The sequence below is a fragment of the Lutra lutra genome, chromosome 5 (genome assembly GCF_902655055.1).
Source record: "Lutra lutra chromosome 5, mLutLut1.2, whole genome shotgun sequence".
Taxonomy (NCBI): Eukaryota; Metazoa; Chordata; class Mammalia; order Carnivora; family Mustelidae; genus Lutra; species Lutra lutra.
This window is the reverse complement of record NC_062282.1, coordinates 109,511,453-109,526,434: the sequence shown is the minus strand read 5'-3', so window position 1 is coordinate 109,526,434 and position 14,982 is coordinate 109,511,453. Positions and strand designations below refer to the sequence as shown.

Here is a 14,982-nt window from a genome sequence, read left to right as displayed (position 1 = left end):
TGCCAAGTAAGGCACAGAGAGTTTACAGGACTTGTCCAAAGTCATGTACTAACAGGTATCAGTGCCAGACGGCACTTGAACGAGGTCCATCTGACATCAAATGTTATATTCTTCATATGACGCCATTAGTAAATCTTTGTGTTCTCTCAGATTCGGGCAAAAGATGCAAACCTGGATCCACTAAAATAATTAAGTGGATAAATAAAGTAGTAAAACAATAAAAATCAGACTAAAATAATTGTAATTGTCTAAACCATACCAGCTATAAGTCACCTGTGATTCTTCCTTAAAAATCAAGGATGCATCCACTCTCAGAACCACTTGATTCTAAAAGTAACCACTCCTTAGACACCAATATTACAAATGTGTATTCAACTCTGCAGTTTTACAGAAGATAAAGTTTTTATTGTTTTTAATGATGTCTAAGAATTACACAAATAACACTTAGATAAACCACATGCCAGTTTTAAGATTTAAGTGTAGTTATGACAGTGAGCAGACATGGAGAGAACATTTTGAGACTTTTCCAGCCCACTGCATCCAACATCTAACCCCAGACTATCAAATGATCTCACATTACTAAAAATGGCACCTAACTTTCATTAAGTTTGGGAAAAAATTCCACTTAAATTTCTCTATCTGCCATCTCAAAACAGACAACTCAAAATACCTTTCATGCTCAATGTTCTTTTCTAGTTCTTGAACTTCACTTAACAACTTATGTAAGTTTCTAATCTTCGCTTTCTTCTCATTCAGCACCAGAATAAACCGTTTATAAAGATCAGTCTCCAAAGCTTCCTTAGCACTGACGCATTTTTCAAATCTAAAATGTAAATAAACAAAAAAATAAATCATGCAGGTTTTTTTTAGCATTACTATTATTCACAGCAATACTGAAGATGATTTCAAAAAAACTTTTCAAGGAAAATACAATTAAAAATCACTTTTATAGATTTTCATTGACTTAAAGTCTTATACAGATAATTAAATAATTAGGATTTATTGTTTATTAATGTTAGTAATTTATGCAGTGAGATAAGGATCAATATTGGAAAATGATACCCAAATACATTTTTAAAACATCTAAATGCCTAAACTTAATCATTTATTTCCAAAAGAGTATTCTTATGGGAGAAATTTCATACAAGAGTAATTATAGCCTATGTTTTCTGTACTTGGCTAGTATTACTGTAATAGCAACCGTGATCTTGTTTTGTGATTAAGTGATTTACCTAATCAGTTTTCCCTAAATAGACTATGAACTGCTCCACAGCAAGAACATGACTAGGCAGTTCTATCTTCAGCACCACATACACACGCTCATGTATGCATTTATATAATGAATGAAAGTATCCAACTTAAAATTTCCAAGGAGAGATTAATGAAGCAGCAAATATGAAAGACTACATGTCCTCAATTATAGATATATAAGACAAAACATAAAATTTTCTCTATCATTTATAATTCTTTTTACAATGTTCAAATGAGCTAATAAGAGATGATACGGATTTTATCCTCCCAGATATAAAGAGAGCTAACAAGCAGAGACTGTATATATAAGATATGCACATACACATGATCCATGAATAAACCTGTATTTTAAAGATTCAAATATAAATTATTCCATATAAAATATTATTTTAAATGTAGCCTTGCCTTGCCTAGTTTTCTCTTTACTGTTTATTCATACTTGTTCTATACAGGTATTCTAGCATTTACATTACATATGTATTTATGTATATATATTTCATAGTATTTGAAATACAGAATTTTTCATTGAAAAATTATAAATAAAAATGTCAACATTTGATACCTTTGGTATACATGTCCCTATGCTTTCAACAATCTACTTATCTAAAGATGCAAAGAATTAGTGCCTCTTATGGAATAAAAAGGAACAAAAAGCAGTATATTTTCTGGGAGCAATTACAGCACTCATAGTACAATCATTGCCACGGCTGTGAACTCCATAAGGGCAGAGAGCATGTGTGTTTTATTGACTGCTTTATCTTCAGTGCATAACACAGTGTTGGGCATTCAACAGATGTGGAGAAGCTATTAGAAAATTAATAAAGTGAGTTAATGTGGGCACCTTATAAAGAGAATGAGTGATTGTGAATTTATTTTTCACTCCTTTAACAGCTACTCACCATTTTAACAGCAACATTTTTCATCCCCTTCAGCTTCTAAAAAAATCTATGGTAAATATTACTATAACAGTACTCCTTTCATTAAGCAAAGTTCTTTAAGAAAGAAGTACACCAAAAAGTGTGGGGGAAGAAAAGAGCCAAAGTTGAAGAGGAACTGCCAATATCAATGGCTTATGTTAAGCAGGAACATGTCACTGCATTTTTTAAAAATCTAATTTAATTTTTTCTCAGTGTTCCAAAATTCATCATTTATGTAGCACACATCCAGTGCTCCATGCAGTACATGCCCTCCTTAGTCTAAGAGGGTTCCCCTTTCTCCACATTGTCTCCAACACTTGTTTACTGTCCTGTTAATTTTGGCCATTCTAACTAGTATAAGATGGTTTCTCAATGTGGGTTTTTTGGGTAATTTTACTTTATTTTTCAGGGTTCCAAGATTCATTGTTTATGTACCACACCCAGTGCTCCATGCAATATGTGCCCTCCTTAATACTCACCACCAGGCTCACCCCAACCCTCTACCCCCTCCCCTCCAAAATCCTCAGTTTGTTTCATGGAGTCCACAGTCTCTCATGGTTTGTATCCCCCTCCAATTTCCCCCACTCACTTCTCCCCACCTCCCTGTGTCCTCCATGTTATTCCTTACACTCCATGAGTAAGTGAAACCATAGGACAACTGACTCTCTCTGTTTGACTTATTTCACTCAGCATAATCTCCTCCAGTCCCGTCCATGTTGATACAAAAGTTGCGTATTCATCCTTTCTGATGGAGGCATTAATACTCCATTGTATATATGGACCATATCTTCTTTATCCATTTGTCTGTTGAAAGACATCTTGGCACTTTCCACAGTTTGGTGACTGAGGCCACTGCTGCTATGAACACTGCGGTACAGATGGCCCTTCTGTTCATTACATCTGTATCTTTGGGGTAAATACCCAGTAGTGCAATTGCAGGGTCATAGGGAAGCTCTATTTTTAATTTCTTAAGGAATATCCACACTGTTTGCCAAAGCGGCTGTACCAACTTGCATTCCCAGCAGCAGTGTAAGAGGGGTCCCCTTTCTCCACATCTTTTTTTTTTTTTTTTTGAATCTGGAATTTAGTTTATTTTAGCAAATTGTATGTTTTTCCACTTAACATTTCTACATTAGCAATGATGTAACTCTCCAACATTTCCTTATAAAAAAGGCAAACTGGAAATGACAAGTCATGCTCCAAATATTAAAAAGTATATTTAAACATTTGATCAAGAAGATTTTATATGTTTTGGTTTTTGGTAACACAGGTGACACCAGAAATCACAAATTTAATGTATTCCTATATTTCTCCTTCAAAAATCAAGTGGTGGAGGGAATTTGTGCTTGCGGTTGAGGGAACACAATGCCCTGGGCCAGTGAAAAAAACCTGGAAATTGACCAATATGAAAGTGGCCCAAAGGAGTCACAGGTCTTCAGAACCTAATGAAATCATAACGTTTTTCGGCTTATTCCCAAAGCTAAGATGTCTCTGTATTTATATAATTGGAGAGAGAGAGTTAGTGGAGTGGTTTTATAAATAAGATTAATTTATAAATTTATAAATAAGATTAATTATTATAGCTATAACTGGAGTCTCCAGGCAGAAGGCTTTACAATTCAGTCAGTGCTATATACTGCCTCTTTTTTACTTCCAGCACCTGACCAGCATCCTATTCATGGTGCTTTCTACAAATATAAAAATCTTTGCAACTGTTTAGATAAAGCTGGAAGGGGGGAAATAAAAGCCAAAGCTGACCATAAAAAGAGGGTTGGGGTGGAGGGAGAAAAAATGACAAGTGTAGATTATACAGTTCAGGAAAATCCAGAGTTATCACAGAAATTAAAAGGACTGAGGGAAGGGGCAGGCACCAAGAACAGCACCTAAAGCTAACAAATGCCTAAATTGGTTTATTTATATTCCCTCCCCACAATGTTCATAGGGGAGGAAAAAAATGTAATTTTTAAAAGCATCAAAACTAAAACAAATGCACACTGACCTTAGAAAATAAGATTCTGAATTTTATCATGATACCCTTTTTTTTTTCCGTATAAAATTTACTTTTTTGCTTTGAAAGATTTCTTCATGTTGGATTTGCCCTTGCCGGGCAATTTCACTTCCTTTCTCACACTGGCTGCAGGCTTCTTTGAAGAGCCACCACTAGGTTTCTTGATGACTGAAGGTGAGGGTCTGGCTTTCTTGGCTGGAGTTTTAGCCTTGGGAGGGGCTTTCTTGGGCGGGGGCCTAGCTTTCCCACGCTGGGCAGCTGGGACTTTAGGTGTAGGCTTGGACACTCTCTGTTTCACAGATGCAGCCTTCATGGATGCCTTCGCTGGGGTTTTCTTCTGTAACCTCCTCTTAGGTGGAGGCTCTTCATCGTCAGAGTCTTCTTCTGAGGAGTCATCCTCCTCTTCATCCTCGTCTCTTGAATCATCTAGCTCTTTCTTTGGAAATAGAACTCCCGGGCTGGGATAATAAGGAAAACAGAGCTGGAAGGTGCCACTGAATCCTTTGCCAGAGATCTGTTCCATCCACCCATTCTTTTCACATTTCTGCAGTGTTTTCTTCAGCAAATGCATTTGATAGTTAGAATTGGTCCCTGGGTGGTTCTCCAGGACATACTTCTTCAGAGCAGTGGTTGAGCAGGTCTTCGGCTCATTCATGGCAGCAATGGCAGACAAGATTGCATATTCCATCAGGCTTCCACCAAGCAGGGGTTTCTCCCCTGATTTCTTCAGCTGGAATGTCCCAGAAGCACCTTTGCCAGTTATTTGTTCTAACTGGCCTCTCTCTACTGCTCTCTGCAGAGCATTCTTCAACAGCTGAGGCCTGATGTCCACTCTAAGTTTAGGGTAATACTGAGACACGTATTTCCTGATGAGACTGTAGGAAGCTTCTTTAGGTTCACAAAGGCGAGTAAAGGCCAATGGGAGAATATCCTCCAACTTTACTTGTGGTTCTGGAACCACTGCAGAGTTTCTGTTCTTTCTGTTTCTGGATTTCTGAGGTGTTTTTCTTGATTTTTGGACCACAATAAAACTCCCAGAAGCACCTTTTCCTTTCACCTGTTTGATGACACCTCTATTTAATTCTCTTTTCAGTGCTTGTTTAAGGAGGTAGCCCCTTCTCTCCAACTCCAGAGAAGGGTACTTATGGATAATATATTTTCAAATAGCAACCACTGATGCACCACTCTTCTGGAAGCATGCCTTAATGGCCTCAGTTAGGATTGCATCCATCTTGGGACGTGGGAAGGAAGCCATCGGTGTTTGTTTCTGGGCCCTGGCTAGCTGGCTGGCAGAAAGGGTAGCCCAGGAAGGTATTGTTTTTTTCACTTTCTTCTCCTTTTCTTTAGACTGATCTTTTTCATCCTTTTTGGTTTCCTCTGAAGACTTGTTCTCTTCCTTCTCAGGTTCTCCCTTTGGCTGCTCCGTCTCACTAGATGTAGCAGGTGGAGTTTCATTCTCTTGTTCTTCTACAGTAGAGACAGATTCCTCTGAACTTATATCTGGTTCTGGCTTTTCTTCCTCCCCTTCAGCAAGCTTGCTTTTGGGAGGAGTTTCCCCGCATAGAATTCACAGTTCGACTAATTGGCATGGTGCTATCTTCTACCTTCACTGGGAGGTCCGTAATGGCGGCGGCAGAGGCGGAGAAGCCGGGGCGGGGGGCGGGGGGCGGGGGGTGGGGGGGTGGGGGGGCCGCCGCAGCCAGTCACCGCCGCCGGCATCTTTCGAACCCGCTCTGAACACCGCTGAGGGAGTGGGGCGGAGCCCTTTCTCCACATCTTAACACTTATTGTTTAGTCTTGTTAATTTTGGCTACTCTAACTGGTGTAAGGTGGTATCTCAGTGTGGTTTTAATTTGAATCTCCCTGATTGCTAATGATGATGAACATTATTTCATGTGTCTGTTAAATCATTTGTATGTCTCTTTTGGAGAAGTGTCTATTCATGTCTTTTGCCCATTTTTTTTACGTGATTATCTGTTTTGTGTGTGTTCAGTTAGAGGAGTTCTTTGTAGATCTTGGATATCAGCCCTTTGTCTGTAGTGTCATTTGCATATATCTTCTCCCATTCTGTGGGTTGCCTTTGTTTGGTTGACTGTTTCCTTTGCTGTGCAGAAGCTTTTGATCTTGATGAAGTCCTAAAAGTTCATTTTCTCTTTTGTTTCCTTTACCTTTGGAGACATATCTTGAAAGAAGTTGCTGTGGCCAATGTCGAAGAGGATACTGCCTATGTTCTCCTCTAGGATTTTGATAGATATCTGCCTCACGTTGAGGTCTTTTATCCATTTCAAGTTTATCTTTGTGTATGGTGTAAAAGAATGGTCGAGTTTCATTCTTCTACACATAGCTGTCCAATTTTCCCAGCACATTTATTGAAGAAGCTGTCTTTTTCCCACTGTATATTTTTTCCTGCTTTGTTAAAGATTATTTGACCACAGAGTTGAGGGTTCCTATCTGGGCTCTCTACTCTGTTCCACTGGTCTCTGTGTCTGTTTTTGTGCCAGGACCATGCTATCTTGGTGATCACAGCTTTGTAGTAAAGCTTCAAATCAAGCAACGTGATGCCCCCAGTTTTGTTTTTCTTGTTCAACATTTCCTTAGCAATTCAGGGTCTCTTCTGGTTCCATACAAACTTTAAGATTGTTTGTTCCAGCTCTTTGAAAAATGCCAGTGGAATTTTAATCGGGATGGCATTGAAAGTATAGACATATACTTGTATATGTATAGACATATATATATAAGTATAGACATGGCTCCAGGCAGTATAGACATCTAGAAAGACCTCGAGGCACTTGATTGCAAGACTGATGAATCATAATTTTAGACAAGAGCTTTTGAGAGCAGCTAGGGGGAAGAGATTCCTTATGTACAAAGAATGGTCCATCAGAATAATGTCAGACCTGTTCACAGAAACCTGGCAAGCCAGAAAGGGCTGGCAAGACATATTCAGGGCACTAAATGAGAAGAACATGTAGCCAAGAATACTTTATCCAGTGAGGATGACATTCAAAATGGATGGAGAGATAAAGAGCTTCCAAGACTGGCAAGGTTTAAAAGAGTATGTGAACAGCAAGCCAGCACCACAAGAAATATTACAGGGAGTTCTATAAAAGAAGAACGAACCCAAGAGTGTCATAGAACAGAAATTTACAGAGACAATCTATAGAAACAAGGACTTCACAGGTAACATGATGTCAATAAAAACATATCTTTCAATAATCACTCTCAACATAAATGGCCTAAACACTCCCATAAAACAGCACAGGGTTGCAGACTGGATAAAACAACAGGGCCTGTCCATATGTTGTCTACAAGAGACCCATTTGGAACCTAAGGATACATTCAGACTGAAAGTGAAGAGATGGAGAAGCATCTTTCATGCCAATGCACCTCAAAAGAAAGCTGGGGTGGCGATTCTCAAATCAGATAAATTAGATTTTAAACTAAAGACTGTATTCAGAGATAAAGGACACTACATCATTCTTAAAGGGTCTATCCACCAAGAAGATCTAACAATTGTAAATATTTATGCCCCCAATACCGGAGCAGCCAACTACATAAGACAATGTTAATTAAGATAAAGAATCATATTGATATGAATACATTAATAGTAGGAGATCTTAACATGCCTCTCTCAGTAATAGACAGATCATCCAAGCAGAAAATCAATAAAGAAACAAGAGCATTGAATGACACATTGGACCAGATGGGCCTCATAGATATGTCACTGCATTTTTATTTCAGATGCAAGTGTTATATAAACATTACATCTCATTTTCTTGTACTATTTTCTAATGTAACATAGTAAGAAAAATTTTAAAAGATGAACAGAATACATACACCACCAAAATACTTTAGTATACTATAAAATACTTAACACAAAGGTAAGTTAAAAACCAATTATAAAAATGTACAATAAAAATCTTGCACATTATATAAAGTTTTAGGAACAATTAACCACTTGGTTATTTATCTGATTTAAATGCGTATTTAATTTCCATATAAATCACTTCAATAATTCTTAATTGAAAGATTATGTGCACTTAACAACTACCAAGCAAATTTCAAAACCTTTATTAAAATTAACACTTGGTACAACACTTGGACAAAAATGAAAATAAATATGAAAATAAAGTATCATGTAATTTGTCTAAAGAATAATGTTAATCCTAATAACTGGTATCACAACTAAACTGTCGAAAGTAACATGTCTGTGACAGGAGTACAAACAAGAGAATAAATGGCATCCTATGACTTAATCTTGCTTGGTTTTAGCAAACTTCTAGGATTTTCTTGCAATCAAACTTCCAACCATCAAACTGGTTAACACCTCCCAGACAAAGCTAGGGAGTAGGGGTTGGCTGGACAGAGTATTATTGTGAACAGGACAAAAATTTATTCTCAATTATTAATTTATCAACAAATTTGGATTCTTCTATTCTTCTATTAAATATTCAGTAGCTAAGAAGTACATACCATCTTCCTTACCCTATTTTTTTTTATTAACATATAATGTATTATCTGTTTCAGTGGTACAGCTCTGTGATTCATCAGTCTTACACATTCACAGAACTCACCATAGCACATACCCTCTCTCCTTCCCCCATTTTTAATGCCAATCCTCTCTTATAGCATTATGATGCTACAAGGCCTTCCATTATTACTTGTCTCCTGCCAACCTTTCACTGAAAGAAGTAGACTGGTATTAGAAGATGAGGCCATTTAGTGAAGGAGAAACATGGGATTCACTGTCAAGTCAGTGATACTAAAGGAGAACTAACATATAACTAGATTAGACTACAACTAGTCCAAGGATCGTCTCCAAGGAAAAACTCAAACCTGATGAAAACATAAATAATATCAAACAGGAAAGGGCTAATGATGCTTCATCTTTTCAACAGTGCCTAGGAAAACAGAACAATAATGTTAAGGTTAATTAGTATCCTAGGACTGACATATCTAAAACTATGACACAAGAATACTAATTTTAAAAAACTAAAAGGATAAAGACTAAGTATGGAAATAGTGAATATTAGAAATAAAATACTTCTATGCAGGCAAACAAAGAGTTTAAGAATAATATCAAAAAAATAATAACAAAAATAGGAGCAGAAACAAGGCAATTTCATGTAAAAATATAATCCAATCTAAAACAGATTAAAAGATAACCCAAAATAAAACATCAGATACATAAATGTGAACATGTGGTGCTTAGAAATCATGCAGTAACCTTTTTACAATCCTCTCTGGCCAAATTTATATCCAGGTCAGGGATGTACAGCAAAAGAAAATGAGAATGGAGTTCAGAGGACAAAGAATGCTACAAAGAACTGGAAAAGAAAGCAGTGGTAAAGAGATTTAATAAGGCATTAAATACTGAAGAAGATGGTAAACAGCTGTTCCTCATCCTCTCTGATGACAGAACGAGAGGAAATGGCCTTCAACTATACCATGAAGGACTCAGATTACCAAGAGATGGAAGGAACAATTTTCTGACTGCGACTGTTCTTAAACACTATAATGGGCTACCAAGGGGAGTTGAAGCTATCTCCTGAGGTCTTTAAAAATCAGACTGAATTCATCTGGATAAAATGTGATTCTAGCTTGAAGGCAGAGATGAAGTAAAAGAGCTTTCAAGGTCTCTTCTATTCTAATGATTCCATGAGTGTCAACCCAATTCAATCTGCTGAGAACTGCCTCCAGTTACAGGTTTAATAACTTTAACGCAGAATAAAGCTGGAGTTTGACTTATGTCTGAATGCAAACAAAAGACCTATTCAGGAATATGGAAATCGAGAGTTGTATTTGAAACTTAATAGGAAAAACAAGTGAAATAAATATAGCTAATAACTTAAGTATTCACATACAATATTTCTAATGTTTTCTCCTTCACCTAAACTATACAAAATTAAATTGATCCAGTTATGTCACTTGTTCAAAACAGAGCTAAGACCACAATTATTAAACAGTTAATAAAAAATAACAGCAAATATATATAAAAAGCCTACACATTAAAGCTCATTTTTTACTCATACTGTAATTCATTTCTTATTCAAACTTCATCTATTCTCCACTGTTATCCCAAATGGAAATAGTTTTAGAGTTGGTTCTGATTATAATTATACATGTTTCAGTTATAAAACATATTAAAAAAACTCCCAAAAAGTAAAAAAAGAAATTTAATCTACAATTCCAGACATACACTATTAACATTTAATTTTCTCCCTCTAGATATTTTCTATCTAAAGATATATTTAGCAAAACTGACATGCTATTCCTCTTTTTGTTAACTACATTTCTCTTCTTAACATATCATTAACATTTTCCATGGTACAAGCACATGGGTATATGACTGGTTTTTGCTCATATGATATCGCATTGTGTATCACCTTTATTTAGGACCTATATCCATCATAGCTTCTAAGGGAATTCTCACCATCTATTTTGTGTCAGTCATTCCCTCACACATACACAGTCTGAAACAATGACGGGAAAGAAATGATTGGAGCATGGACACTGATATAAGAGTATCAGAGGCTGCCCAGAAAACTGAGCTGTGGCCAGGCCTAACATGATGGCCACCACTCCAATGATTTTCTACTTCCTATGTCTGCAGTTACCTAACTCGCTATGCTCATGCCCTATTTCTAATTTCCCTAAAGAGTCTTCATCAGTACTACTGCCATACAGAAGATGGAGATAGAAATCCTTTGCTCATTTTCCACCATACTAAGGCTCTAGGGAGGGAACATTTAAGAAAGCACTGCTTGACCATGACCAAGATGTATTTACAGCTCCTTCAAATGCCCACCTTCTCCTGTGATAGGAAAGAAACCCATTTGGGAAATTTGGAAAATAGAGCTAACTAACCTAACATGTGGAATACAATCAAGAGCATAGAATTCTCTGGAGCAGGCTCACTGTCCTCTGGGGGCTAGCACAATGGAACACACTGCCAACCCCTGAAGAAAATATGTGACCCAGTATTTACAAGAAAAGAATAGTTGGAGCATAATAAGCCTGGCGATGAGAGATATGGTTGTACTTCTGGTCAGATAGGAAACATTTTGCCACAATAATGCAAAAGCACTTTCTGGACAGTTCAGCAATAGTAAATCAAGGATCTGGGGACCATATATTATACACAGCCCTCCCCCACCATTTTACAGCACAGAGTGCGTTTGTCTCCACCGTCTCATCTTTGTTCCCTGCTGCTTTCCAGTCAAAGGCAGTGGTGGTGAATACTGATGAGGTAACACCTCTTTCAACCTCTGGCAGACATTTTAAAGCAATTTGTTCAAGTACCAAGTACCCAGTCTGCATTTTTGTGGACAATTTGTGGATCAAATTTCCTATCATCTTGAGGGTATTTTGAGTTTTAAATATAATGGCTTATCACGGCCATACTACATCTCCTTTAATTTGATTTATTTCACATATAAAAGAGAAAAGCATATCCAAACTACAGATAAAGACCAAAACCGTGCTTTCTAGCACAGATATTTGATAGTGATTCATACTACCACGATTTTAAAGAGAAAGAGGAAGAGCAAAATTAACTTATTTTTCCCTATGGTTTCCTAATATTTACATAGTTGTGATTTGGTCTCATTATTTTTATACAATTGGGGATAAAAGTAAATTCAGAGATAAAAGAGAACAAGAAACTTTCTTAATATAATAACTAAGAGTCAAATATAGTCAGGTTTTAGGTGTTAAGTTTACATGTCTTACATTAGTAAATGTAATTGGATATACAGAAACATAATTCCTTCTGGTCAACACCCTTTCCACAAATCTAGATTGATAGTGGTAAACACTTCACATTTTTCATATACTCTCACATTTACTTACCAATCCATATAAAACAATCTTAAGGATTGTCCTAACAAGATCCTAAGTTGGAAAATTGTTCTTATGTTTTAGAGTTACTGGTTTGAAAGAAAGATAAAAAGTCCACTGGACATATAATGGATATATGGATATCCATATATGGATATATATGGATATAATATATATTATGATATATATATAATATATGTATATATAATATATATAATATATAATAATAATATACTGGATATAATGATAATATTATTATCATTTTATATACATTCCATGTAACTCTTTCAGATGTTGCCACATATGTATGTACCAACATGTGCATACATTATATGTCTCTGTAAAAATATAAATGGTCACAACATACCATTTTGTTTCCTTCAAACATCTTTTACATAACAGAGTAATAAAAAATACACCCTGGGCTGGCCTAGATTATGATACAGTGAAAAAATGCATAATAAGAAGCGACGTTCTTCACCATTTAAAAAAAAAAAAAGGAGGCAAAATCAGGAAAATAAAGGTTTCCAAATGTCTTATCTAGTAAACACAATTACATCACCTTTTTAAAATGCTGGTAATATGAATTCTCAATGAGCAAAATAAGTCTATATCAGGATCCAAAGCACAGAGCATCTGAAATAGCTACCATTTACATAAAGAGTCCATATAAGTAATGAATTGGCATATTTACACTTTGTGTACCTTTTTATTCATTATTAATCCTATAATTTGAGGTAAATTAAATCTTATAAATATCAACTTCCTAAATTTTGGTTAATATTAGTGGCTCCTGATTCTCATTGCCTGATTACTCCTTTTGTTCATTAGTTTGATGATGCCACCAAATACTAATGACCTAAAAGTGTTAACATACTCCAATAATGTATAGTAATGACCAATAATTTGGTCTAATCATGCTAAGGAAAGATTTTATGTTAATATATGCTAGTCTACATATATAATAAACTTACAAATCATTAACTTAAGTCTATAACAATATAAGGAGAGCTTAGTGTTTTTATAATACAAGAACATTAGCACATACCGTCCTTGAACATCATTCCAATCTCTCAAAAGCCTTTCATTTTCCTTCTGCAGGTGCTCATTCTTGGCTTGGTTTTCTGTGATGGTGTCCAGGCAATCACAAATAAGTTTTCTAATGACCTCAGCTGGACTTGCAACTTTCTCTAGACTGAAGGAACCAAGTCTGAACTAGAATGAAAGGAAAACATAATTAGTTTGGGGAGAATATCAAGATCGATCGAGTGGGATCTTCTGAGTGGGAAAAAAACATAAGATTCAAATACAGTGCATTTATCAGATATAAATACAGAGAAGAAAAACTGGGCAACTTCCTACCTTCTTATGGAAGTTTATCATGTAAATCAACATATAACTCAAGAATAATTTGTGTAAGTGTTAAGTCACTCCTCCACCTCCTAGCAGAGAAGAAAACAACTAAATACCATATAAGCATACTACCGTTTTTTTAGTACAACTTAATTTAAGTCACTACTCAGAGTAAGAAAAGGAATTATACACGAAGATTTTTTAAAAGATTTTTTAAATGTATTTATTTGTCAGAGAGAGAGAGTACACAAGCAGGGAGAGTGGCAGGCAGAGGGAGAAGCAGACTCCCCACTGAGCAAGAAGCCCGACGCAGGACTTGATCCCAGGACCCTGAGAGCGTGACAAGAGCCGAAAGCAGAGGCGTAACCAACTGAGCCACCCAGGCATCCATATACACAAAGATTTTTAACTGTACTTTCTGTTACTAGTGACGGTAACAGAGAATAAGTGACATAATCTATTTCTGAAGAAAGGAAAATTTTGGCAATAGTTAAAAGAAATACAGGGTTTTAGGAAACTGATAAACCCAGGGGCACCACTCAGTAATTACTTCTGTATCAAAAACCAAATAAATTACAAATAATACTGTCCAATATCAAGTTTGTATACTTCTTACTTCTTCATAAAGGTAAGACTTAAAAAATATATCTTCTACTAGAAGGCACTTTAAAATAAGATAGTATAATATGGTATTATAGTATGGAATTTATAGTATGGAATTTAGAAGGGGATACCAGTTCTCTTCATTTAGCAGATAAAGATAATTAAATACAGTGATTTAATCACATCATAATTATCCTTACTATTAAAATTATTATAACAGCTAAATATAAGACTTTTTTTTTTAAAGATTTTATTTATTTATTTGACAGAGAGAGATCACAAGCAGGCAGAGAGGCAGGCAGAGAGAGAGGAGGAAGCAGGCTCCCTGCTGAGCAGAGAGCCCGATGCGGGGCTCGATCCCAGGACCCTGAGATCATGACCTGAGCCGAAGGCAGCGGCTTAACCCACTGAGCCACCCAGGCGCCCCTAAATATAAGACTTTTAACATGATAACTATTATTATATAGTTACCACACCTCACAGTTGAAATTCAACTCAGGCATAACACACATACAACTCATCTAATCATCACCAAAATGAAACTATTATATCCACTTCATAAATTAGTAAACTGCGGTTCAGAATCATTATCTAATATATTCAAGGAATAAAGCCAAAATCCTGCTATGCTATGCTATTATGCTATTTCCTGACATAAGAAGATAACCTAATTAAAAAACTAGTGGGGTACTTGGGTGGCTCAGTCAGTTAAGCATCCAACTTTTGGATTCTGCTCAGGTCCTGATCTCATGACTTGTGAGATGGAGGTCTATGTAGGACTCCCTGCTCATGGGGAATCTTTTTGGATATTCTGTCCCTCTGCCCCTTGCCCCCCCCACCCCCACACTCTCTCTGTCTCTCTCAAATAAATCTTTTAAAAATAATAAAAAAATAAAAATTTAAAAACTAGTAACTAGAGGAAGAATTAGGTTCACAACATATACATAATTTTTTTACCTTTTTTTATTATGTTCAGTTAGCCACTGTATAGTACATCATTCGTTTCTGATG

The 14,982-nt window shown here is 36.1% G+C and overlaps 2 protein-coding genes across 9 annotated transcripts in view; both read right to left on the bottom strand.

Moving 5' to 3' along the window:
- The window catches only part of XRCC4 (X-ray repair cross complementing 4), a 278,013-nt gene that overhangs the window by 158,867 nt on the left and 104,164 nt on the right, over positions 1–14,982 (bottom strand). For all 8 annotated transcript variants that reach the window (XM_047729305.1, XM_047729306.1, XM_047729304.1 and 5 more), the window contains exons 4-5: positions 13,064–13,230; positions 671–823 (exon numbers count right to left, since the gene is read on the bottom strand). In XM_047729305.1, the coding sequence (XP_047585261.1) occupies positions 671–823; positions 13,064–13,230 (320 nt within the window). The remainder of the gene's footprint in view (positions 1–670; positions 824–13,063; positions 13,231–14,982) is intronic.
- LOC125099829 (heterochromatin protein 1-binding protein 3-like) lies at positions 3,732–5,774 on the bottom strand. Its single transcript, XM_047729307.1, is given in 2 exon segments — positions 3,732–5,731; positions 5,733–5,774. Coding segments are annotated over 2 exon segments (1,539 nt in total). The 5' UTR covers positions 5,766–5,774; the 3' UTR covers positions 3,732–4,225.